Below are 24,410 nucleotides of genomic sequence, written 5' to 3' on the forward strand. Positions count from 1 at the left end.
AGAGTCACAGAAGAAGTCTGCATCCATTACTGATTTTGTACTTTTTAAATTTAAAGTACTACCTTTCTAATTAATTAATGCAAGAGCCACATTCCAGAGGCTGGTTAATCAGGTATTACATGGGCTCAAAGACTTTGCTATCAGCTACGTTGATATCACTATATTTAGCGACACCAGGGAGGAGCACAAAGCACAGGTGGAGAAGGTACTGAGAAGCCTCATGGAGGCAGGCCTCACACTCAAGGTGTCAAAGTGTAGAATGGGGGCAGCAAAGATCCCTCACTTGGGCCATTGGGTGGCAGAGGTACACATACCTAGCAGATGTGCTACCTAGTGACAGGCAAACTGAGTAAGTCGCAAGTTACAAGGCTCAAACTCCACTTTCTAGAACAGTTCGTGAAGGTGTCATCAGATCCTGAGGAGGTCCTGCATTTGCTATTCCATTCCAACCTAACAGCCAAGGCTGAGGTGGCCTGGTCCAGCCTACTTTGAATGTAATTGCTCATGTGGGCCTTGCTATTAGATCCCTGTGGCCCTGTGAGGCCTCTTGCATGCTCCCATTTCAACCCAGTATTTCCCCACACCATGACCTTGTTCTGGGTTGACAAAGAGCATAAAGCCATGCTGGGGTTCTGGTCAAGGGCCACTTCATCAGCAGAATTGGGCCTGGGGTGAGATCCCTTGGCATCCTGGCTCCATCAATGCAATGGGGAGGGACAGGCATAGATGGTGCTGGCGGAGGGAGACTGTCAGCAGAATACTATGCTGGTTATTGTTGTTACCAGCCATGGGAAGGACATAGAGCAGGGTGCTGGCCTGTGGGAGATAGTTGAAGGCAAACTTGCAGGGTGATGATGGATGATGATGAACAGGGGCGGCTCTAGGCATTTTGCCACCCCAAGCATGGCAGGCAGGCTCCCTTCGGCGGCTTGCCTGTTGTGGGTCCGCTGGTCCTGCGGCTTCACCTGCGGGAGGTCCACTGAAGCCGCGGGACCAGCAGACCCTCCACAGGCAAGCCGCCAAAGAGAGCCTGCCTGCCGCCCTCGCAGCGACCAGCAGAGCGCCCCCCGCGGCTTGCCTCCCCAAGCACGCGCTTGGCATGCTGGGGCCTGGAGCTGCCTCTGATGATGAAGTGGAGATAGATATCGACTGTGAAGATGGCGGTGGCACAGATCAGATTCTGTTGTGCTGGAGGCGACGGGAGGTGCCGGTCGATGTCCCAGGAGAGTGCGCGACTGGGTGACATGCTGCTTTTCAGTGATGCCGACCCTGACCAGAAACCTCGTGTGCACAACCTGAGGACTTGCACCTGACTGACAAGTGAATTCCAGACAGCAGGAACAATCCTCACCCTGCTCTTCTGGGATAGGGATGGAGAGTGATGGTGGCTGTGAACTGGCCTGCTCCATGTTGGCCTTCTTGGTTATAGCTGTGGCAACTGCTCAGTGGACTGTGCTTCTCTTTGCCAGCATGGGTTCATTTCTTCCCCATCCCACAATTCTGAGAGGGGTTTAATATCAGTGGTATCCAAGGGAAAGAGTCAAGTCAACGTTATCTAAAAATCCAACCAACTTTGTGTCTAGTGCCCAGATCCTCAAAAGTATCCAGGCCTCTAACTCCCACTGACTTCCTAAATACCTGTGAGAATCTGGGCCTGGGGCCCTAACACAGCAATGCCTCCATGAGCGATGGCAACACCAGTGTCCCTCTCAAACCCCACCCACCTGCAGCTCACCTAACAGGGGAGAGGAGGATGTGGAAAAAACTAATGTACTCAATGCTTTTTTTGCCTCTGTCTTCACGAACAAGGTCAGCTCCCAGACTACTGCACTGGGCAGCACAGCATGGGGAGGAGGTGACCAGCCTTCTGTGGAGAAAAAAGTGGTTCAGGACTATTTTAAAAAGCTAGACGAGCACAAGTCCATGGGGCCGGATGCACTGCATCCGAGGGTGCTAAAGGAGTTGGCGGATGTGATTGCAGAGCCATTGGCCATTATCTTTGAAAACGTACGGCAATTTGCGGAGGTCCCAGATGACTGGAAAAAGGCTAATGTAGTGCCCATCTTTAAAAAAGGGAAGACGGAGGATCTGGAGAACTACAGGCCAGTCAGCCTCACCTCAGTCCCTGGAAAAATCATGGAGCAGGTCCTCAAGGAATCAATTCTGAAGCACTTAGAGGAGAGGAAAGTGATCAGGAACAGTCAGCATGGATTCACCAAGGGCAAGTCATGCCTGATTAACATAATTGCCTTTTATGATGAGATAACTGGCTCTGTGGATGAGGGGAAAGCAGTGGACGTGTTATTCCTTGACTTTAGCAAAACTTTTGATACGATGTCCCGCAGTATTCTTGCCAGCAAGTTAAAGAAATATGGGCTGGATGAATGGACTATAAGGTGGATAGAAAGCTGGATAAATCGTCGGGCTCAATGGGTAGTGATCAATGGCTCCATGTCTAGTTGGCAGCCAGTATCAAGTGGAGTGCCCCAAGGGTCGGTCCTGGGGCTAGTTTTGTTCAATATCTTCATTAATGCTCTGGAGGATGGCATGGGCTGCATCCTCAGCAAGTTTGCAGATGATACTAAACTGGGAGGAGTGGTGGATATGCTGGAGGGTAGAGATAGGATACAGAGGGACCTAGACAAATTAGAGGATTGGGCCAAAAGAAATCTGATGAGGTTCAACAAGGACAAGTGCAGAGTCCTGCACTTAGGATGGAAGAATCCCATGCACTGCTACAGACTAGGGACCGAATGGCTAGGCAGCAGTTCTGCAGAAAAGGACCTAGGGGTTACAGTGGACAAGAAGCTGGATATGAGTCAACAGTGTGCCCTTGTTGCCAAGAAGGTTAATGGCATTTTGGGATGTATAAGTAAGGGCATTGCCAGCAGATTGAGGGACATGATCATTCCACTCTATTCAACATTGCTGAGGCCTCATCTGGAGTACTGTGTCCAGTTTTGGGCTCCACACTACAAAAGGGATGTGGAAAAATTGGAACAATTCCAGAGGAGGGCAAGAAAAATTGTTAGGGAGCTGGAGCACATGATTTATGAGGAGAGGCTGAGGAAACTGGGATTGTTAAGTCTGCAGAAGAGAAGAATGAGGGGGGATTTGATAGCTGCTTTCAGCTACCTGAAAGGGGGTTCCAAAGAGGATGGATTTAGACTGTTCTCAGTGGTGGCAGATGACAGAACAAGGAGTAATGGTCTCAAGTTGCAGTGTGGGAAGGGTTTAGGTTGGATATTAGGAAAAACTTTTTCACTCGGAGGGTGGTGAAGCACTGGAATTGGTTATCTAGGAAGGTGGTGGAATCTCCTTCCTTAGAGGTTTTTAAGGTCAGCCTTGACAAAGCCCTGGCTGGGATGATTTAGTTGGGAATTGGTCCTGCTTTGAGCAGGGGGTTGGACCAGATGACTTCGTGAGGTCCCTTCCAACCCTGATATTCTATGATTCTAAGCCCACCACAGTATGTTATGTGTCATTCTTTAGCTACAAACCAAGATGTAGATTCCAGATCTAGGGCTCGGGGTCTTGAAACAGACAACTGCTTAGGATATAAGACAGCATGTTTGAATGTGTAGGTGGTGGCGGGATCCCTGGAAGCATCAGGGAGATCATAAATACCTCAGTGCCGTTTACATACTGGTATATTGACGTCACTCTGAGCATCAGTTTGCACATCCACATAAGCTGCAGGCGTGTTTGCTTGGGGACACAAAATAATGTGTTTACTGCACTGACTGAGAGAATTTTCCAACCCGCAAATGGGAAATTTACACTATAGCAACAATTCCCACAATTGTATTTGGGCATTTTGAGCTTGTATGTTAGAAGAGACATTGTCAACTTTTAATTTATGTTTATAGCCTTGTTGTAGCCAAGTTGCCCCAGGATATGAGAGAGACAAAATAGATGAAGTTATATCTTTTAATGGACCAACTTCTGTTGATGGATGGTACAAGCTTTCAAGCTAATGAGTCAAGGGAAAGAAAAAAATCAGTGTCTAATCTAAATACAAATTGGGACCATTATTATTAAGCATAAAAGTAATGCATGTCTTAGGGGGCCACTTGAAATGAAGTGGGCAATAAAGGTTAGACTGTTATATAAAAGGAGTTTGAAGTGGGCCATTAAGAGTTAGCAGGCAGGTGCTCTTACAAATTGTTGTAACGAGCCATGAAATTAACAACCTTATTAAATCCACGGTCTTTAGCTTCTAGCAACATTATAAGGTATTGTGCAGGTCTCCTTTGAGAACGAGTTTTGAAAGATCAGATATGAAGTGATCACTTGGTGAAAAGTGTTCGCCTAGAGGTGATATAGTAGCTTTCTCTATTATACTCCTGGGGGTATTCTGTGCCAGAAAATTAAAAATTCTGCGCACAGTATTTTATAATTCTGCATATATTATTTGTCAAAATATCACAATATAATCATACCAGTTTCAATTATTTTGGTAGTTTATTTCAGAATACCTGTCAGCGAGTGTGTCTGTAACAATACAGACAAATAAAAAGATTCAGGAATTTTTTTTGACAAATAGAATCCTTACTAAGCATATTAATGCAGAACATTAAATAATTCATTTAAACTACAGAAACGTATTTCCTACACCCCTCAGAAGCAGTGCAAAGGGTTGTGGGAGTCAGGGGTAATGGATATGCTGAGAGAGAGGGAAGGAACCTGGGAGTGAACCTGGAGGGCTTTTAGATGTGACTGGGAGAAGTATGGAATAGTTTATTTTGGGGGTGAGCACATCTCCCCTGTCCTCTCTCATTCAGTCAGGCACATCTGCCCCTGTCCCTGTGTGTCCCTGCACCCCACCTCACCCACCCCCATTATTTGTTAAGAGTTATTTGGGAAAAGATTTGATAGTTTCTTTAAATTCCTGTGTGAATTATAGAGTGGAGTATTTTTTAGTTCTTTATAGTAGGTGGTGTCAGAGACTTGTCTATTGATCTCGTTAACAGTTATCATTATTAGGGTCTACAATAGTGCCCCCTTTGTCTACTGATTTAATCGTTATTTGGTGGTTGGATTTCAAGGACTATCCCCTGGGTTGTACAGAGACTGCAGTGGATGTAATGCAGGGGGGGCTAAACTGTGGCTTATGAGTCGCATGTGGCTTTTTTACTGTTAAATTGCAGCTCGCAGAGCCCCCCATGTCCCCCCCATTCTCCCCTTACCAGACTGGGTGGGGGGAGCTCAGGACCTCTGCCTTGTAGCAGGGAGTGGGGGGGGTCTCAGGGCTACAGCCAGAGCGTGGCTGAAACACTGGGCCCTGGCAGGCACCTCCTGTGAGGTTGTAGATTGCTGAATGCGGCTTGGAGGGTCAGTAAGTTTGGCCACCCCTGAGGTAATGCATGTCTGAGGATTTCACAGTTGATTTTTTTTCCTGAAGCAATTGATGTAAGGATCCGCTGTGTGCTTTTCTCCACTGTGGGGTGTCCAATCAGAGGACTTTTTTTCTTGTTACTGTCGGTGGAGATGTGGTAGTTGCGGGGGGTGGTGTCTTTGTTGTGAAAGATTTACTTGAGGTGGAGTTAGCGGAAGAATTCTTCTAGTTCTCTACATGAGTAGTATTATTAGCAGGAAGCAGCAAACCAGGAGAAATTGGACAGTCAAGCTCATGGACTAAGCAGATTCTAATGGAAGCATGTTTTGGGGAGATGCAGTGCTGAACCATTCGTGTTTGGATAGATCCAGCACATTTCCTTGGAGGCCTGTCATAAGTTAGCAGCAATTACTTACTGCTGGAATCAAGACAAACCTTCTCTGTTACATGCAGCATGGAAACACAAACTTAGTTTTCAAAATCAGATTCATTTTATTTTCATTCATGTATTGGCACAGGCAGTATCAGTTGGGAGTCTGCAGAAAGAGCAACAGAAGAGCCCATCCCAAGCATCTCATTCAAAATAGCTCAGTGGATCATTTTTGGTTTTGCCAGTCTCATAGCTGGTAAGACTGGGCCCCTCGTTCTCATGAGGAAGGCTTTGGAACACCTTCAAGTGTACACACTCATCAGTGCTGTTGCTGACAGAGACCTGAAAGACAAGGAGAACGGGACAGCCATGGACTAAGCAGATTCTAATGAAAGGATGTTTGGGGAGATGCAGTGCTGAACCTATGAATAGCTGCAAAATAAAAATGAAATCACACACAATACCATTCAATACCCTAAACCTGGTCTGTAGAGACTGTCCCATTTCATATCACATGTGTGAGAAGAAACAGGCTTGTGTGTCTAAATTAGGGTGTTCCTGATGATCAGCAGAAATAGAAATTTTATCCCTGCACTCACAAGGCCAAATTCAACTCTGCCATAAGAACGTGTCACTTCCTGGTTTCTCCAGGAGTTGCACCTATTTATACCTGGGCTGAATTTAGGTCATATTCTTCCTAATCCAAAATTATCCTTCCCACTCAACCCCTTCATCTTCTGCTTTTTCACATAACCTTGGGGATCTGAGTGAAGTAAATAAGACTTTCCTTTCCAAAAAATCTGACAGTTAAACCCAAAAGTTTTCAATCAGTTTTTCCTAAGGCAAAGTCTCCTTGACTTCACTCAGATCCCAGGCCTAAACTGGCAGTGAAAGAGTTAACCCTTTTTGCAGAAGGCCAGGGCTGTATACAAAGACACTGGGGTGGGGAGCAAAGAAAGCTGAATGATGAGGTGAAGTAAGCCAACACCTTCACTGGGGCTGGGTGAATATTTTTCAGACAAATATTTTATTCACCAAAAAAAATGCAGTTTCAAATCTACCAAAACTATTTGTGAGTTTTTGTGAATTTTGATGGTCTCTCAAATCAAAAAATATTTTTTTGGAAATGCTGACAAATTGTTTCAATATTTCCAAATTGATTTGTATTATTTGGGGGGTGGGGGAGATAGATTTACAAAATGGCCGGAGAAGGAGATGGTTCTTTCCCACCTTAAAACTTTTAGTCCAAGTGATTGGGGGAACTCGGTGGGATATGGAAGACCTGGGTTCAATATCATCCTCATTTGATATGCAGAAGGGAGTTGATTTGGGGTCTCCTGCTTCTCAGGAGAGTGCTCTGACCAGTGGGCTATGAGGTATTCAAGAGGAGGTTTCTCAGTCTCACTTTTTGAAGCTGTTCCACTGGGTAGAAATAATCAGTGGGCCAGAAACAAAGATTGACTCCACTGCCTGCTGCTTAGGGCACTCAGATGGGAGGTAAGAAACACAAATTCAAATCCCATCCCCTGCAAGTTGTCTCCTGTTGTAAAAAAAATCCTGTTTTTTTTAAGTCTCTCTTTTATGGAACCACCCAACATTTAAGCACCACTGATATTCACAAAATCCGCACTCAGCTGCCACGTAACTCTGGAGGTGCCTATATTCCCTCAACACCTAAATTTTTGCTGTAAAAGTCCCCTAGTTACCTAAGTTTCTGCCACTGGGCACATCACTAGTGTCTCAAGCAGGTGCCTAGATACCCCACTCACACCTAACCCCCAGCGGGATTCTCATACTAGGCTTTGTCCTGCTAGCTTACCTGCAGGGCCTGATCCAGTAGCTGTGCTCAGAGCAAACCTGACGCCACAAAATATGGAGGAGATCAACCTCCCTTATGACCTTTAGCCCAGTGGTGTCACCTGGGCCATGTGAGACCCCATTCAGTTCCCCTTTCTGCATGACAAGCCAAAGGGAGTTGGCCATGGGTCTTCTACCTGTCAGAGGAATATTCTAACCACTGGGCTATAGGATAATCTGAGGCAGAGGCGCTCTCTGAGTCTCCTATTGAAACTTTTTCACTTGTAACTAATTAAATATGCACTGGCCCAAACAGAGAGCGAGTGACTCTGTAGTTCAGTAACTAGGGCACATGCCTGAGATGTGGAGACCATCTTCAAATCCCTTCTCCCCACCAGGCAAAGGAGGGGAATTGAACCAGAGTCTCCTACCTCCCAAACAAAGTACCCTAGCCACTGGCATAAAGATTGTAAGGAAGTCAGCCTATTTCTCCTTTCCCCTCTGGCTTTTTTGTGGGAAGTCAGACTTCTGCCACCCCTTGTCTTGCAAGAAATAGCTCAGGCACCTGATGCCAGGAGAAGGCTTTTTCATAGATTAATAGTTTTTAAGGCCAGAAGGGACAATTATGATTATCTGGTCTATAAAACACAGGCCACAGAACTCCCCCCAGATAATTCCTAGAGTAGATCTTTTAGCAAAACATCACATCTTGATCTAAAAATGTTCAGTTCTGGAGAAATCCACCATGACCCATGGCAAATTGTTCCAATGGTTAATTACTCGCACCATTAAAAATATACTTCTCATTTCCAGTCTCAATTTGTCTAGATTCAGCTCTCAGCCACTGGATCATGTTATGCCTTTCTCTGCTAGACTGAAGAGCCCATTATTAAATGTTTTCTCCCCATGCAGGTACTTACAGAAAGTAATGAAGATGACCCTTAACTTACTCTTTGCTAAGCTGAATAGACTGAGCTCTGAGTCTCACTATGAAGCATGTTTTCTAATCCTTTAATCATTTTCGTGACTCTTATCTCAACCCACTCCAATTTATCAACATCCTTCTTGAATTCTGGGCACCAGAACTTGACACAGTATTCCAACAGGGGTCACACCAGCTGAACACGGGGAAGACAAAGCCTTGAACTGAGGAGTCTAGTCCCAGGCTTAAAGGGGAAGCCTGTGTATTAAGAACTTAACAGCTAGTGGGGTGAGAAAACTGCTTGATCCAAATACTGCCTAGTCTAATAAAAGATTTAGACTGTGTGATTACCTTTTATTTTCTTTGGTAACTATCTCTGACCTTTTATGCCTAACACTTATAATCACTTAAAATCTATCTTTCTGTAGTTAATAACTCTGTTTTATATTTTACCTAAAGCAGTGTGTTTTGGTTGAAGTGCTTGTGAAATCTCAGCTCAGTTTACAAAGGCTAGTGTGTGTTCTCTCCACATCAAGGGAGGGGCAGACTGGATAATAAACTTACACTGATCAAATTTCTGACCAGTAAAAGACGGTATAGTTCTGAGCTGCAAGGCTGGGGGCTTGGGAGATTTGCTGGTGCCTTTCTCTGTTGATTCGCGAGAGGCTCAGGGAGCATTCACGCAATTTAGCTGGGTGTGGGGCTCCATGTCCTCTTGTGCTGAGTGATAACAGTGCCTGGAGGGGTTTGCTGCTTGTCAGTACCAAAGCATTGTGAGAGACAGCCCACGCTAGAGAGTGATACCCCAGTTCCAGGTTGTACTCAGGGGATCCCATCACAGTGCCTAACTCCAGATTGGAGTTAGATACCCAAGTTCCTTTGAGGGGAAGCACTCAGGACAGACACCATTCTCCTCAGTATTTCCCATTGGCTAGCTTAAGCATCTCCTCATTCAGTGCGCATGCTGTTGTGGATCCTGTCCTTAGGCTCCAAACTTTCCCCATCCGTTGTGTACAGAGCCTGAACACTTAATTCAGGGTTTGTGAATTCCAGTGGCTGACTAAGCAAGTAGAAGTTAGGGGCTGCAATGCCCTCCTAGCTTAGAAATCGTCTCTATCCATGTCCCTCAGACAGCTGCTCCCACTGGCAATTCATTGGGAAAATATCAGGTGCAGGAGGCAGAACATTCCTAACAGATGGCTATAAATGACTGGACTCATTGCCACAGGAGATCAGAATGAGACGTGGGCCAGGAGTGTGCAGAGCACAATGAAAACCCAACTCCTTCGACAAGGCCTTCTCACAATAACAGAGCTAAAAAGACCCACCATTTCTCCGAGAGAAGGAGCAGACTGGGCTTTTGGGCCCCAGGCAGCCTATGACTACAGGACTGCCTGTTTTGAGGAAACATTAGGGAAAGGAGGAAATTTCCGCTACGATTAAAAAAAAGTTTCTAGCCCTTTCCCTTAAGAAAGAGCCTTGGAAAATGTAAGGGGATCACTAGGACTGAAAGGAACATGAGGCTGGATTGTACTTCTGCAGAAGAAGGTTGTGGGGACCTAAAGATCTACTCCTCCCAAACCCACACACATACTGTATTTAAAATTGCTCAGAGTTTGAGGTGTGTACTCACAGAATCCTCTCAGTAACACTCCCCAAAATCCCCAGGCCGGCCCTGTGCCTAGTGGGCTGATAATGGTGAATAGGATTCTATTTCCTCTCAGGGCACGGAGACGAGGGCAGGAAGGAAAAGCCATTGTTTTGCCAGCCTGCTCAAACAACAGCTAAGGCCAGCTCTGAGGATGACAGTTGAGAAAGCAGTTGGAGAGTCTTGAATGAAGATTGCTTTCTGGGCAATCCTAAAATTTTACGATATACAGCTGTAAGGGGGAGGGATAGCTCAGCTGTAGGAGCGTGACTCATGCTTTATATATACTAAGATAAGATTTAAATGAGATTCACAAAAGAAGCTGTTTATCTTTTCTATTTTTGTAGCAAAATAGCACCCAACAGGTGCTGGCTGGGCACTGCAGAAGCAGATGAGAGATAGTCCCTACCTTGATTAAAAGTCATATTGGGATCTTTTCCTGCAATGTTTGCTCACTATTTGAGCATCTTGCTTCAAGGCACTTGAAATTATACTTACATTCTTCTTCAACTAGAACACTTAAGGAATGAGGGAAGAAGTGGGGGATTTTGTTGAGTACTGACCTTAATTAAGTAGTTTGTTCCAGCAACCACCTGACTTTTATACGTTATGGCTACAAAGACTGGATATGGCTTCTTGTCTTTCTCTTCCAGCTGTGGCTTCACCTGTAGAAAAAAAGAAAGAGGGTTAGGTGGTGTAATGGGGTCAGTACACCCCCTTCTCATCATTTGTCTACTGCCTCAGTTTCTTCTTCTCAGCTTCTCAAAGAATGCACATAGGCTGACATGTCACATGTACAAGGCACATAGGCTGACATTCCCTCCTTTGGGCCTTGCTTATTAACAAACAATTCAACTCAATTCAGATCTTCCAGCCTTATTCCCTAGGCTCCACAATTCCTTGCAGCCAGGCTTCACAGCCAGGGCCGGCTCCAGACCCCAGCGCGCCAAGCACGCACTTGGGGCGGCATTTTGCCGGCAGGGCGGCAGGCGGCTCCGGTGGACCTTCCGCAGTCATGCCTGCGGGAGGTCCACCGGAGCCATGGACCAGCGGACCTCCTGCAGGCATGACTGCGGAAGCTCCACCGGAGCCGTGGGACCGGCGACCAGCAGCGCGCCCCCTGCGGCATGCCACCATGCTTGGGGCGGCCGGATTCCTAGAGCCGCCCCTGTTCACAGCCCTGTGAAAACTAGGATTGCTGCCTGGCCTTTCCTGAAATACCTCTCGCCTGATGCTCCTGCTTTCTGCAAACATCTCCCACAAAACCCCTCTCCATCCACTGACCTCAGAGTCTGTCTGGCCCAGCTCCCTCTTAAAGGAGGCACCACCTCCAGTTTGCCATCACATGACATTTGGTCACTGTGATACAGAGGCCCATTGCTGCCAACTGGCAAAGGGTTCGCTGTTCTCTACAAGCAACTCCTATTTAGACTTGACTAACTCACTACACCTAACACACTACTTTCATGGTATGCACCCATAAAGGGCAGCATGTGAGGTCTCTGTTGAAAACGTATAACTTGTCAATATCCATTATCAGTGTGAGATGTGTGTATGGGTGATATTTAAGGAATAATGTAACTGTATTGAAAATGATACCTTTATGGTCTTGGAGGGAAAGTGAGTGACTAGAGAATAATATGTCTTGGCAGGGCCACCCAGAGTGGGGGGCAAGTGGAGCAATTTGCCCCAGGCCCCAGGCCCTGCAGCAGCCCCCATGAGAAGGGCTGAGGTTCATCCCCGCCATCCCCCCGGCACCTCAGTGCGTACGTCCAGGAGTGTCCCTGACAGTGCTGCAGCCGTGTGCCTCCGGCGGGGCCTGAGCTCCTCCCGCTCAGAGCAGCGTGTTAAGGGGGCGGGGCTGCGAGCTCCGGGCCGAGCGGCAGGAGCTCTGGTCCCACTGGAGCTCACAGCCCCGCCCCCTTACCACACGGCTCTGAGCGGGGAGGAGCTCAGGCCCCGCCGGAGGCACGCGGCTGCAGCGCTGTCCAGGGATGCTCCTGGACGCACACGCTGAGGCTCCGGGAGAGGGGGTAAGCGGCCGCAGCCGGGGCTGGGGGGTTGGATAAGGGGCAGGGAGTCCCGGGGACTGAAGAGTCCTTTTACCTCTGTACTACAGTTACACTGTTGAGGTTTGCACCAATGTAGCTAATGCCCAGTCAGTGTTTCCATCACAATCAAGGTTTTAATTAGAGTGTTAATAGAATTTCTCTGCCTTGAAATTTGGTATGAAAAGATATAGGGACTAGATAGCCATGGAGCTTGCTGGATTTGCCTTTTCATCTCTTGAGATCCAGGACCAGCTACTGCACAGGAGTGCATTCTTGGGGGATTATTAATGTTGCAACAGAACCTAGAGATCTTATATAAGATCAGGGCCCCATGATGCTAGGCACTGTACAGACACCCTGCCCCACAACACTTCTTATCTGAATGGACAAGACCAACAAAGAAAGATTTATTTCCATTTTAGAGATGAGGAACTGAGGCCTGGGCTATAAAATGACTTGCCTCAGGTGAGACAGAAAGTCTGTGACAGCCAGAATTGAGCACACATCGCACAAACTCCAAACTGGCTCCTTAACCACAAACCCCTGCTTTCTTTCTGAGGGCTCTCTGTTAATATTCCAAATCCAAAACAAAGCTGAGGTGCTTTTCCCTGCCACTGCAGACATTTACTCTCTCTCTGCATGTGATAAAGCATCGCTGCCAGAGATGACTCAACTCTGGGGCTCATAAAATATTTCTCAAGATCAAATACTTTGCTTGTGGAATGGAGCAGATTGGGCCAAGCATTTGGAGTTTAAACACAGCAACCCACCCAGTCCTAGAACCTAGAGCTGGTCACAAATATTCTGGTGAAGTGTTTCTTAGAAGTTTTGCATTTGTTGAAATACAAGTGTTTTGTGGAGTTGGTTTGGTTTCAGTTAAACCTGCCTGGTTTTCTGCCAGGTCACCTGCTTGGCTCCTAACAACCCACCTGCCAGACTGGCTCAGAATCCAGGGCTCCATCCTCCCTATTGAAATCCCCTGCAAAATAGAATTTCCTTCTCCACACAGCTCATTCTGCTTAAAAAAAAATCCAAAACTTTTGAACAACCTCAGCTTGTGACCAACGCCTGAGCCCATCCAATCAGAGATTTTTCCAGGTTTCTGATACTCTGCTGGCTTCCTTGATTCATATCCGTCTCCATAACTTTGGGTTCATTTAGGTTAGAACATAAGAACATACCGACAGTGGCCAATGCCAAGTACCCCAGAGGGAGTGAACCTAACAGGTAATGATCAAGTGATCTCGCTCCTGCCATCCATCTCCACCCCTGACAAACAGAGACTAGGGACTAATAGCCATTTAAGATGTGAGGCACATGGACTGCAAGAGCTAGTGGGTCCCAAAAGCTCTGACACACAGCGCAAATGAAATACTAATTTACTAAGGCTGCTAGAAAAGGACAAATTCCCTAGGCTCACTAAACAGCTCAGAGTAGTTCTCAGTTTAACCTTTGTGGGAAAGTTCAAAAGAAGGCTGGGGTCCTCAGGCCTCACTATCTTAATATCTTAATCCATTCATGCAGTAGAGGTAATTGGTCAGAGTTCAGTTCTGTGGTATGACTCACTGGGGGCCCCTCTGCATTACTCTTCCACACTAATGCAGCATCTTCTGCTTGAGTGTCAATGCTAGAGCAGCTGTTCCAGTGCTTCACATGCTGCCACTCTCACCCCAAATGCTGCAATCACTATGCTCCTCCCACAATCCCAATACACCCACTCTTGACTAATTACTCTCCCAGTTCCCATGGAACCTTTCCTTTCTGCTGCCCTCAGCAGATTCACCACACTTCCCCCAGGCTTTCCACTTCTCTGGAAGTGTTGAATTAAGTGTTCCCTCAGTGCCAGCTGTCCTTGTTTCAGACAAATAAACTGCTGTCCCCCACCTCTGCCATTCATGACCTTCCCAACCTCCAAGCACTATTTACCCATCAGTTATTTATGGAGAGGGCCCATCCCTTTGAGGGAGGTCAAGCAGCCAGCTGCCTAATCCCCCAATGGACAGTTTGAAGCCCTTGGTTCATGCTAACAGATGTAGGACAAGGAGATTTAATATGTAATATATTCCTGATAAAAAATTGTATTGTTGGTTGTTGTTTCTGGACTCAGCTAAGATTAGGGCAGAAATTAAGGTAATGCTCAGGGATCAACAATGCTACAAGAAAACCTCCCCAAAATTGATAGGACTAGGGCTGCTGGGGCTAGATTTCACCAGGGATCTTAGGCACCCTGCTGACTAGTGGAATTCTTAGCCCTCAGTTAGGCACCCAGGTTCCCCCTGTATTGTATGGGGACACTTAATTGCCTCAGAAAGGGATTCCCAGAAGCCAGCAGGCAGAGTGGGGAGCCATCTAAGCTAGCTGGAAGTAAAATGGAGAGAAGAGGGGCAGGGCATAGGGCCCAGATCTATAAAGGTACTTAGGCACCTGACTGACAGGCCAGAGAAAGGGGCCCATCTCTGCTAGGAATTCGTGCTTTAGATTGCCAGATGAAAATGCCTTGTACTTAATGAGGAAATCAGGATTAAAATCCTTTCCTCTCAGAAGAGCTTTTGGCAAAGCATCATTTCCATTTGCTGTGATTTTAATTGTCTGCTTTGGAGCCTCTTCTAGAAGCATTTGGATACTACAATGAAATGAAATGTAATGACAGCATTGCAGATGGGGAAACTGAGGCAGAAAGCGCAGAAGTGACTTCCCCAAAGTCAAGCCACACAACGAGTCTGTGGCTGACACAGGAATCACATCTGTCTCATGACTACCAGTCCCACTGCACCAACCACTAATCCATTGTGCTTCATTCATTAGCTAACTGGGAACTTTGACCATTTCTTTAAAAGCATGTAGTCAATAAAGGCAATTCATGTATTTAAGCCAATCAACAATGACATTTTTCTGCTGTCAGCCACTTTCCCTTCCACAAAGAGGTGCACGAAGGGTGGGGTGAGAGCCACCACGAGTCTTCTAGTCAGCAGTCTGGTTGTCAGATGCTCTTTATTGCTAAAGAATACCAGGGAGTTCCCAGTTGACTCACAAATGCCAGATACTATTCAAAATCTACCTCTCCAAGGCACACACAGATCTAAGCGCAAGACAGAAGTTTCACCTTTTAGAAAATAAAGAGCAATGAATAATTTTGTTTACATTTTTAAAAGATCACTGAACAGGTGAGTGCTTTAAATGAGGGGTTCTCAACCTTTTTCTTTCTGAGGCCCCACCCCCTCCATGCTATAAAAATTCCACAGCCCACACAGGTGCAACAAGTGTTTTTCTGTATATCCAGTAGATTAAGAGCCAGGGCTGGTGGTAGGGGGTGGCAAGCAGGGCAATTGCCTGGGACCCCAGACCACAGGGGCCCTGCAAAGCTAAGGTGCTCAGGCTTTGACTTCAGTCCCGGGTGGTGGGGCTTGGGTTTTGCTTCTGCCCTGGGCTCCAGCAAATCTAATGCTGGTCCTGCCCTCTGGTTTATTTAGGCAGTCCCCCCAGGGGGCCCCAGACCCCTGGTTGAGAATTGTTGCTTTAAATCATTCCAAGTACATGACACTTTCCTGAAAGTAGTTCAAGTATCGTACATATCTGCCCTCCAAAGGCTAGAGTCTGTTCTCACTTAACAGGGGAGTAAATTTAAAACCTCAGTTGACCCCTGTGTGAATGAAAGCAAAATCTGATTTGAAGATTCACCTTTTGCACCATATATGTGTCCCCTGAAAACTAAGAATTGTGGCCTCATTTCTGACATATGCTGGGTGCACATTTAAACTTGGATTCTCAGATATTTTGGACAGAGACCATCCGTTACATTTCTACAGTGAGCATACACACAACAGCAGTAATATTTTGTAGGTCTATAGTGTCTTTCGAGGAAGAATCTCAATGTGCCTTACAAATATGAATTAAACAGTCCCCATGTCAGGAAGGGAAGTGTTATCCCCCGCTCCCTCCCTCCATTTTACAGCTGAGGAAATTGAAGCACTAAGGGCTTGGCTACACTTACAAATTTGCAGTGCTGCAACAGGGTGTGAAAACACACCCTCTCCAGTGCTGCAAATTGCGGCGCTGCAAAGCGCCAGTGTGGTCAAAGCCCCAGCACTGGGAGTGCAGCTCGTTATTCCCCACAGGGAGGTGGAGTACGGACAGCGCTAGGAGAGCTCTCTCCCAGCGCTAGCCCTTTGACTACACTTAGCGCTTCAAAGCGCTGCCGCAGCAGCGCTTTGAAGTGTAAGTGTAGCCAAAGCCTAAGAGGTGAAGTGATTTGACCAGGGTCACACAGTGAGTCCACAGCAGAGCCAGGCAGGCCCAAGACATTTCCCCCTCTCCCGCTCCCTCCAGCCCAAATAACCTTCAAGGGGGCCTAAATCATTGTCAGAAAGGCCAAAGTTATAAATCACAGGAAAATACTGACAAAGTAGCTAATTTCTACTTTCTTAAAATCCAAGATTTTCCAGGAATCCAACTAGCCCCTGGACTCCTAGGATATTTGTTTATAGGACCCCTGAAATACCCACTTCCCTCCTCTGCCCCCCGGTAATGGGACCCTAGAACCGGCCCTGGCACCAGGAACAAAAGCCTGACTCCCTGGCCTGCTCTGCATTAGCAAATGGGACCTCCAGTTCACTGCCAGTGCAGCTCCACTAGCCCAAGTACCAGTGTAGGCAGAACACTGATATTTTTACTGCCCTGTCAGCCAGTTCTGTACAGATCAGAGTGCAATAGCACACTTATAAAGACACCTAGAACCCTGTCTGCACAGGTACTTCTACCACTGCTACTATCAGTGGAACTGCTCTGGTAGTTAATTAGGCAGGGTAGACTCTGCTTCAGATGCCAGTACTGACCATTAGAGCTTTCTTTCTTTCCTATATTTCTAGCTGTGCCACAGATGTCTCTGAATGTCTCTAGAGCTCCCAGAAGACTGGAAAGCAGAGGGTCAGAAGACTGGAAGAAAAGTAATGTTGTGCCAATATTTTAAAAGGATAAATGGGATAACCCAGTAATTATAGGCCTGCCAGTCTGACATCAATCTTGGGCAAGATATTGGAGCAGCTGATATGGGACTCGATTAATAAAGAATTAAAGGAGGATAATATACTTAATGCCAATCAATGAGGCTTTATGGAAAACAGATCCTGCCATACTGACTTGATATCTTTTTTTGATGAGATTATGAATTTGGTTGATAAATGTAATAGCATTGATGTAATCAACCTAGACTTCTGTACCACACTTTACTTGATATCGCATGACATTTTAATTAAAAAACTAGAACCATACAAAATTAACATGGCCACATTAAATGAATTAAAAGATTGAAAAGTTCTATGCCTGTGCTATACAGGATGTGAAACTAGATGGTCCCTTCTGGCCTTGGCAGATACAAATCTAAGAATTTCCTGGACCGGAGTCAATGCAGTCACTTCTTAAGCAATTTTTCCATGCCACATACTGCATGCTTCTAATCAACTAGTTTCTGTTTTGCATCTTTCATTGGCTGCAACTCACCTGGTCAGCAATCTCTTGGACTTCTGGAGTCGCGGGCTTGGTCTCGGTAAAGCCTCCAGGAATCATAGTGGCAAATAACTTCTTAGGATGTTTGGAAACTCTGACAAGCAAAAACTAGAGCAAATGTGACCAAGAACAGTAAGACATCTGGTATTATAGACTCACTCAGTCATGTGACTTGTATATGTGGAGTTTACCATTGTCAGGCTTGTGAGGGGAGAGGAGGGAAGAAAGGAACGGAACAAAAAATAAGATAATATAATATTGTCAATCGTAAGAGAAAGAATACTTTAATATCATTATGTGTATAGTGCTCTATGGACACCAGAAAAGCAGAAAACAAATTACTCCCTGACCCCTATTCATTATGGTAGTTTGTTCAGGCTGGTCTGGCAATTTCTTGACTTACCACCAGTTTCAACACCTCTAATGGGGATGTGACTCTCTTTGTGTTTAGGGAGGGGATTGTAAACACTGAGCTACACCCAAATATTTCCCAATGTTAGCCTTAAAATTACCACACATTCTTCCCTGATTTCATTGCAGGAATTCCTGTTTAACTTGAAATGCGGTTTTCTAATTATCCCTAAAGAGTGCAAAGGCAGCAGGCCTTTTATTTTTATTTTAATTCTCTATTATTTATTACAAATCTGAAAGGTTTTCTAACAGTTGAAAGATCAGAGATAAGAATGCTGGCACATGCTGCCACCTTAACCCCTTCTTTCCCTTGTGTTTTAGCTTTTATGTGAAGAAATATGACCCACCCTCTAAAAGGAGCATGCATGTAGATTTCTTTATCAAACTTTTTACAAAACCTATGTACATTTCGCAATTAGTCTTGTTTTTAATTTTGCACCACGAATAAAATTTCCTTTTTCTACATTATTCCTTTAGCATTTGTCTTTAAAAACTGGCACATAGAGTCCAATGAAAGATGTACCTAATCTTTAGAACAATTTCACTTATTCCTACTTAAAGTAATGTTGTTCTTCACTGTCTTTTGTATTTATTGGAAATAGGCACCTATTGGCTTAAATTGTATTAGAGGCTCTTAATTTTAGTAAAGTTTTTGAAGGACAGATAAACTTAAAAGATTTCAGCAAAACATACAACACACAAACATACACAGCACCATTCACGCCTCCGCACCCGACCCTGCTCTATTCCCAAAGCAATTTAGGATACATTCAAGCCAACTTGTGAACTATAAGACCATTTCATAAATAAACCATTGTAAAGATACATTCAAAATAGTTCTATATTGTTATATGGATAAGTCACCCACACACATGCACATGTTCATACTTGTTTTTCAGCATTATTTTATACCAGACATGCATGTATACACAGCCTAACTTAAAAGAAATCTAACAATGTAAAATTGGTTAATACTCCCGACTGTAGGCAAAATGACGATTTAGTATGAACTATTTTATGTAAAACGGTTGATTAGTTTTGAGATAAGGATGCTGCTAGTTCCCTTCAACACACAATACCAACATCCACTCATCTCTCCTCTTTCCCAAAACAATTAAGCATACATTCAAGCCATCTTGTATAGATAAACTGCTATAAGCATATACTCAAGCTAGTTTTGTAGATCAGACACACACACATTTATACTTGTTTTTCAGCATTCACACACACACACACACACCTGTACCTTACAGCGTATGAGTATCTACATGGGGAACAAATAGTTGACAATTGGCTCGTCATCCTACCAGAGAAAAGAATAAAATGATCCAATGGCTGGATATTGAAGCTAGATAAATTCAGACCGGAAATAAGGCATACATTTTTAACAATGAGTAATTTGCCATTGCAACAGTTTACCAAGGGTTGTGGTGCATTCTCCATCACTGGCAATTTTTAAATCAAGATTGGATATTTTCCTAAGAGATCTGCTCTAGGAATTATTTTGAGGAAGTTTATGGCCTGCGTTACATAGGAGGTCAGACTAGATTATCACAGTGGTCCTTTCTAGCCTTGGAATTTATGAATGTAAAGGAAATCTAACAGTGTAAACTTGGTTAATGCACGCATTGTAGCTGATCTATAGATTATGTATTAATTAGGGCTGTCAATTGATTAAAAAAATTAATCATGAGTAATCACACTGTTAAACTGTAATAGAATACCATTTATTTAAATAGTTTTGGATCTATTCTACATTTTCAAATATACTGATTTCAGTTACCACACAGAATACAAAGTGTAGAGTGCTCACTTTATATTTATTTTTATTACAAATATTTGCACTGTAAAAAACAAAAAGAAATAGTATTTTTCAATTAAAACTTTAGAGCCTACAAGTCCACTCTGTCCTATTTCTTATTCAGCCAATTGCTCAGACAAACAAGTTTGTTTACATTTGCAGGAGATAATGCTTCCTGATTCTTGTTTACAGTATCACCTGAAAGTGAGAACAGGCATTCACATGGCACTGTTGTAACCGGCAATGCAAAGTATTTATGTGCCAGATGCACTAAAGATTCATATGTCCCTTCATGCTTCAACCACCATTACAGAGGACATGTATCAATGCTGATAACGGGTTCTGCTCCATAACCATCCAAAGCGGTGTGGACTGACACATTCATTTTCATTATGTGAGTCAGATGGCACCAGCAGAAAGGTCGGTTTTCTTTTTTGGTGGCTTGGGTTCTGTAGTTTCTGCATCAAAGTGTTGCTCTTTTAAGACATTTGAAAGCATGCTCCACACTTCCTCCCTCTCAGATTTTGGAAGGCACTTCAGATGCTTAAACCTTGGGTCAATCAAGTGATATAGCTATCTTTAAAATTCTCACATTGGTACCTTCTTTGCATTTTGTCAAATCTGCAGTGAAAGTGTTCTTAAAATGAACATGTAGTGAGTCATCATCCAAGACTGCTATAACATGAAATATATGGCAGAATGCGGGTAAAATAGAGCTGGGGATATACAATTCTCCCCCAAGGAGTTCAGTCAGAAATTTAATTAATGCATTATTTTTTTAATGAGCATCATCAGGATGGAAGCATGTCCTCTGGAATGGTGGCAGAAGCATGAAGAAGCATATGAATGGCATAACTGGCACGTAAATACTGTGGAGGAAAATAGCCTAAGGCCTAAACTTTGGTCAAGTGAATTGTATGTATGGTCAGGTGAACTGTATGTGTGGCCTGGAGGAAGGGGGGTGGGGAGTAAAAGGAGAAGGGTAGGCAGAAATCATAAAAGCAGAACTAACTGTAGTAATTATAAAAGTAGAATTAACCTTTGTAACAGACTATGATTAATAGATGCCAGGGGACAGAGCAAGAAACCGCAAAGGGCAAATGTAAGGAAAAACAGAAAAGGCTTGCTTTGCTTTATTCCTTATATGGATATAAAACTTTAAGGAGGTATATGTAATTTTTGTGGTTTTATCCTATATAATCTCTCACATTTTATCTGTCGGGGGGGTTTGGCTGCCTTGGCTGACTCCCCCATGCATGCATGTTTGATTGATCAATAAAGGAGCCTCAGGCTGTCTAATCCAAAATCAACCATGTGGTCAATTTTCCACAACAATTTGGGGGCTTGTCCGGGATCCCCAGAAGACTCTCCCAGACCGGAGGACTGCGGGCAATCTCCCACCAGACCCAGGGCCCATCTGAAAGGTAAAGAGACCTTTTGAAATCTCTATCGTGGGTTTCTGGTGGAGGATTTGCCTGTAGGCTCAGAGTTGGGTGAGTTGCACTCTGGATATGAAGCTTTTGCTGACAGACACGCCTGACACCCTTTTGTTTTGTCTGATTCTGGTTTTGGTTCCCCGGGAAGAGCTACTGGGTGGCTAGATAGGTCGTGGATAGACCTCTGTTCTGTGTGCCAGTGTGTTGTGAAGGTTGTTTTGTGTCTGTCATAGGTTCGGGGCTGGAACCCCCCCCCCCAGGAGAAAGGGCCACTACGGACCCCAGGGAAAGGCCCCGGAGTGGCCCTAAGGTTAAGGTTGGCCAAAGCTCCCACCAGCAATAGGCCAGTGGTGGAGGGGCCGTAAAACTAGCCGCCAGTAATTGGGACTAAAGGCCAGTAGTTGTGTGCCGGCACTTGTGACTAATGAGTGAGGGTCGCAGGGTCCCCTTCCCTCGTTTCCTGCCTGGAGCCCTAGGCTCCCTCCCCCACTCAGAGAGAGGGGGAGCCCCAGGAAACCGCCCGGCCCCGGAGGCAATAGGGTACGCAGCACCGTTCTCTTGAAGACTGGCCGGTGCTCTTTGCCGAAAGGGGTGTGTGTGGGGACCACACCTTTATGTCCAACCCTTCTGGTATGAATGCTGGTATGCTAGATTAAGGGTTACGCCTCATCCGATGGTGACAGGAGGCGAAAGGGCACACGGTAAATGTTGTATGTTTTGTCCACTGTGCTAGCCAATGTGTTAAGTGTTTTGCCTTTAGCCCTTTGTGGGTGCCTGTCAGTTGGGTTGTGTTTGTCCGTCAGGTATCCATAATGGGGGCAGAGGAATCTAAGCAGATTCCCATGCCAGAGAAGGGTACTCCTGCCGCGTACATGTACTCAAATTATGGTCCCTCAACCTGTAAATTTTTAAACAAGTGCAACTGGTGCACTAGTGGTAACCCTAGCCTGCAGTTCTGCCCAGACAGAACTGGGCAGGGAAGGGCTGCCTAGCCCCCACAGGCCCCAAAGACAAGAAATATAAACCATCCTAAGTATCAAAAGCCCTTACATGTACCCCTCAGACAGTGTCTCCTTCTATTGGAGAAATGGTTCCCCTTGTGCCCTCCGGGCATTGGCGCTTGGTGTCTGTGCATGCACCTTGGTCTCCCACAGAATTGTATAATTTAATTAAATTAATTAAATTTAATTAATTTAATTTTAAAAAATTCCGAAAATAAAAGAAGACCCTGTTAAATTCCAAGAATTAAAAACTGTCATGCACTGATACAACTCTACCTGGGCAGACTTAAACCAACTCCTGGGGGGAGTCCTGCCCAGGAAAATATTAAATTGCCTTTATCAGGCAGCCTATGGAGGACCCAGGCCACGACCAGGACACAATAAATAGGATTAGAAACAGGCTGTGGAAAGCAGTTCTTGCAGTCTGCCCAAAGAAAGCAAATTGGGCCAAAATTAGCATCTCTAAACAAAGTAAAAACAAGAATTTAAATAAAACCCAACACTATCACCGCCACACTGAAACTAAGTTAATGACCCTCTAACTCCAGGGCATGCAGGGACCCTGCAATAGCTGCCCATTGCAGGGGAGAGGGGAAAGGCCAAACCAAGGTCCCCACCATCCACTTTCCCAGGGTCCCAGTGATGGCGTGTGTCACTATTGCAAATGCCACTGGAAAAGGGAATGTCCCTACCGCCCTGGCCGCTCCACAAGTGGCAAGGGTGGGCAACGTTCTTGTGCCCCAACCCATCTCTTCACCTTTGACCATTTCTGTCGGTCCTCTAACTATCATGTTTTCCTCCTCAGTCCTTGTTCACTGGTTAACCTTCTGGGAAAAGACTTGCTGTGTAAATTAAATTGTATAATCTGCTGTATCCCAGATGGTGTGTCTCCGGATGTGCCTGATCCTGCTCACAATAAGGTCCTGGCAGTTTATAGGAGAAAACCAACCCCAGCCCTTCCTCGCTGCAACAGAAACTGCTGGTTAAGGTCTCTCCCTCCCTGTGGGCTTTGTGAGCCTATCATGCCAACCAGGTTGGGTGCATTGGGTCTGCCCAACCCCTTAAGATTCACCTAAACCCAGCAAGACCCCTTCCCAAGGTGCAGCAGTAGCCTCTATCAAAACAGGCCAAGGGAAAATCCAACCTGTTATTACCTCCTGCATTCAGCAAGAAGTCATTATTCCTATGATCAGTAAGTGTAACGGCCTCATTTTATAGTGCTGTTAATACGGCTGTTCTCCCTATCTTTCCCGTTCTCCCTAACCCTGCTATTATCCTTTCTTACAATGCACCGGTGCTGACGGGATGTTACCGCCTAAAGGAAAGATAGTATTAAGTCTGAACATAAAGAATTAAGGTTATTGTTAAATAAAATGTATCTAAATGTAAAAAAATGTGTATGTATATAAATGTGTGGATAAATAAATAAAAGGGGGGTTAGTCGAAAGCCCACCCTCCTTGTTAAATTGGTAGTGAAACAATGCCTGTGCCCATGGAAAAAATAATGCAACAAGGAAAAAAGGATCGGGCCCAGACAAACAGGCAACCACAGATTGAAGAAGTTGAAAGAAAAAAAAGTGAAAGGTTAACTCTGTAGTTACTGGAAGGAATTAAGCAGTAAAACTTTGTGTATATATATATAAAAAAAATGTTATAAAGGAAAAATCTTGGTTTCTTTGCAGCCATTCCTTGAGGAATGTCTGTAAATAATCCAGGCAAAAGGTTATTTAAGTGAAATCATTTGACTAAGAAAAAGTTAGTCAAATTTGTTAAAGAGCACTCCTGATGTGTACAACCTTTGTTTTATAAGTTTAAAATAAATTGATGTTGTTTTGGGGTTATAAAACCAAAGAATACTTTTGCCAAACAAAAGAAACTAGTACTGTTTAATTTTGATATTTAGCATTTAATCCTTAAGGTGACTTAATGCTTTATAAGATTTAAATTGTTGTTTTTTAATTAAAAAAAAAACAAAGTTGTGGCTGCAGCAGGGCAGTCAAAGCCAGGAGAATGGAAAAAGATTTAAATCTGTTTTGGTAACAAATAGCAAATAAAAGCTGTAATCAGTGCCCCACACCAAGCCTTAAGGTGGCTCTGAGTAATCAACGGTCACTTTCCCAAAGGGGAGCCAAA

General features: G+C 44.8%; 2 protein-coding genes across 2 annotated transcripts in view; one reads left to right on the forward strand and one right to left on the reverse strand.

Moving 5' to 3' along the window:
- Positions 1-5,806: 5,806 nt before the first annotated feature.
- On the reverse strand, positions 5,807-17,775 carry LOC120395784 (stefin-C-like). The gene is made up of 3 exons (XM_039520496.1): positions 17,623-17,775; positions 10,639-10,740; positions 5,807-6,050 (listed from the first exon to the last, which is right to left on the reverse strand). Exons 1-3 carry the CDS (start codon positions 17,686-17,688, stop codon positions 5,913-5,915), a joined length of 306 nt encoding a protein of 101 aa, XP_039376430.1. The 5' UTR covers positions 17,689-17,775; the 3' UTR covers positions 5,807-5,912.
- A 3,362-nt stretch (positions 17,776-21,137) lies between these two features.
- FAM162A (family with sequence similarity 162 member A) overlaps positions 21,138-24,410 on the forward strand; it is a 65,692-nt gene continuing 62,419 nt past the window's right edge. The window contains exon 1 of the mRNA XM_039532065.1: positions 21,138-21,264. Coding sequence (XP_039387999.1) covers positions 21,153-21,264 — 112 coding nt within the window. The 5' untranslated portion in view covers positions 21,138-21,152. The remainder of the gene's footprint in view (positions 21,265-24,410) is intronic.

The sequence above is a fragment of the Mauremys reevesii genome, linkage group 1 (assembly GCF_016161935.1).
Source record: "Mauremys reevesii isolate NIE-2019 linkage group 1, ASM1616193v1, whole genome shotgun sequence".
NCBI lineage: Eukaryota > Metazoa > Chordata > Testudines > Geoemydidae > Mauremys > Mauremys reevesii.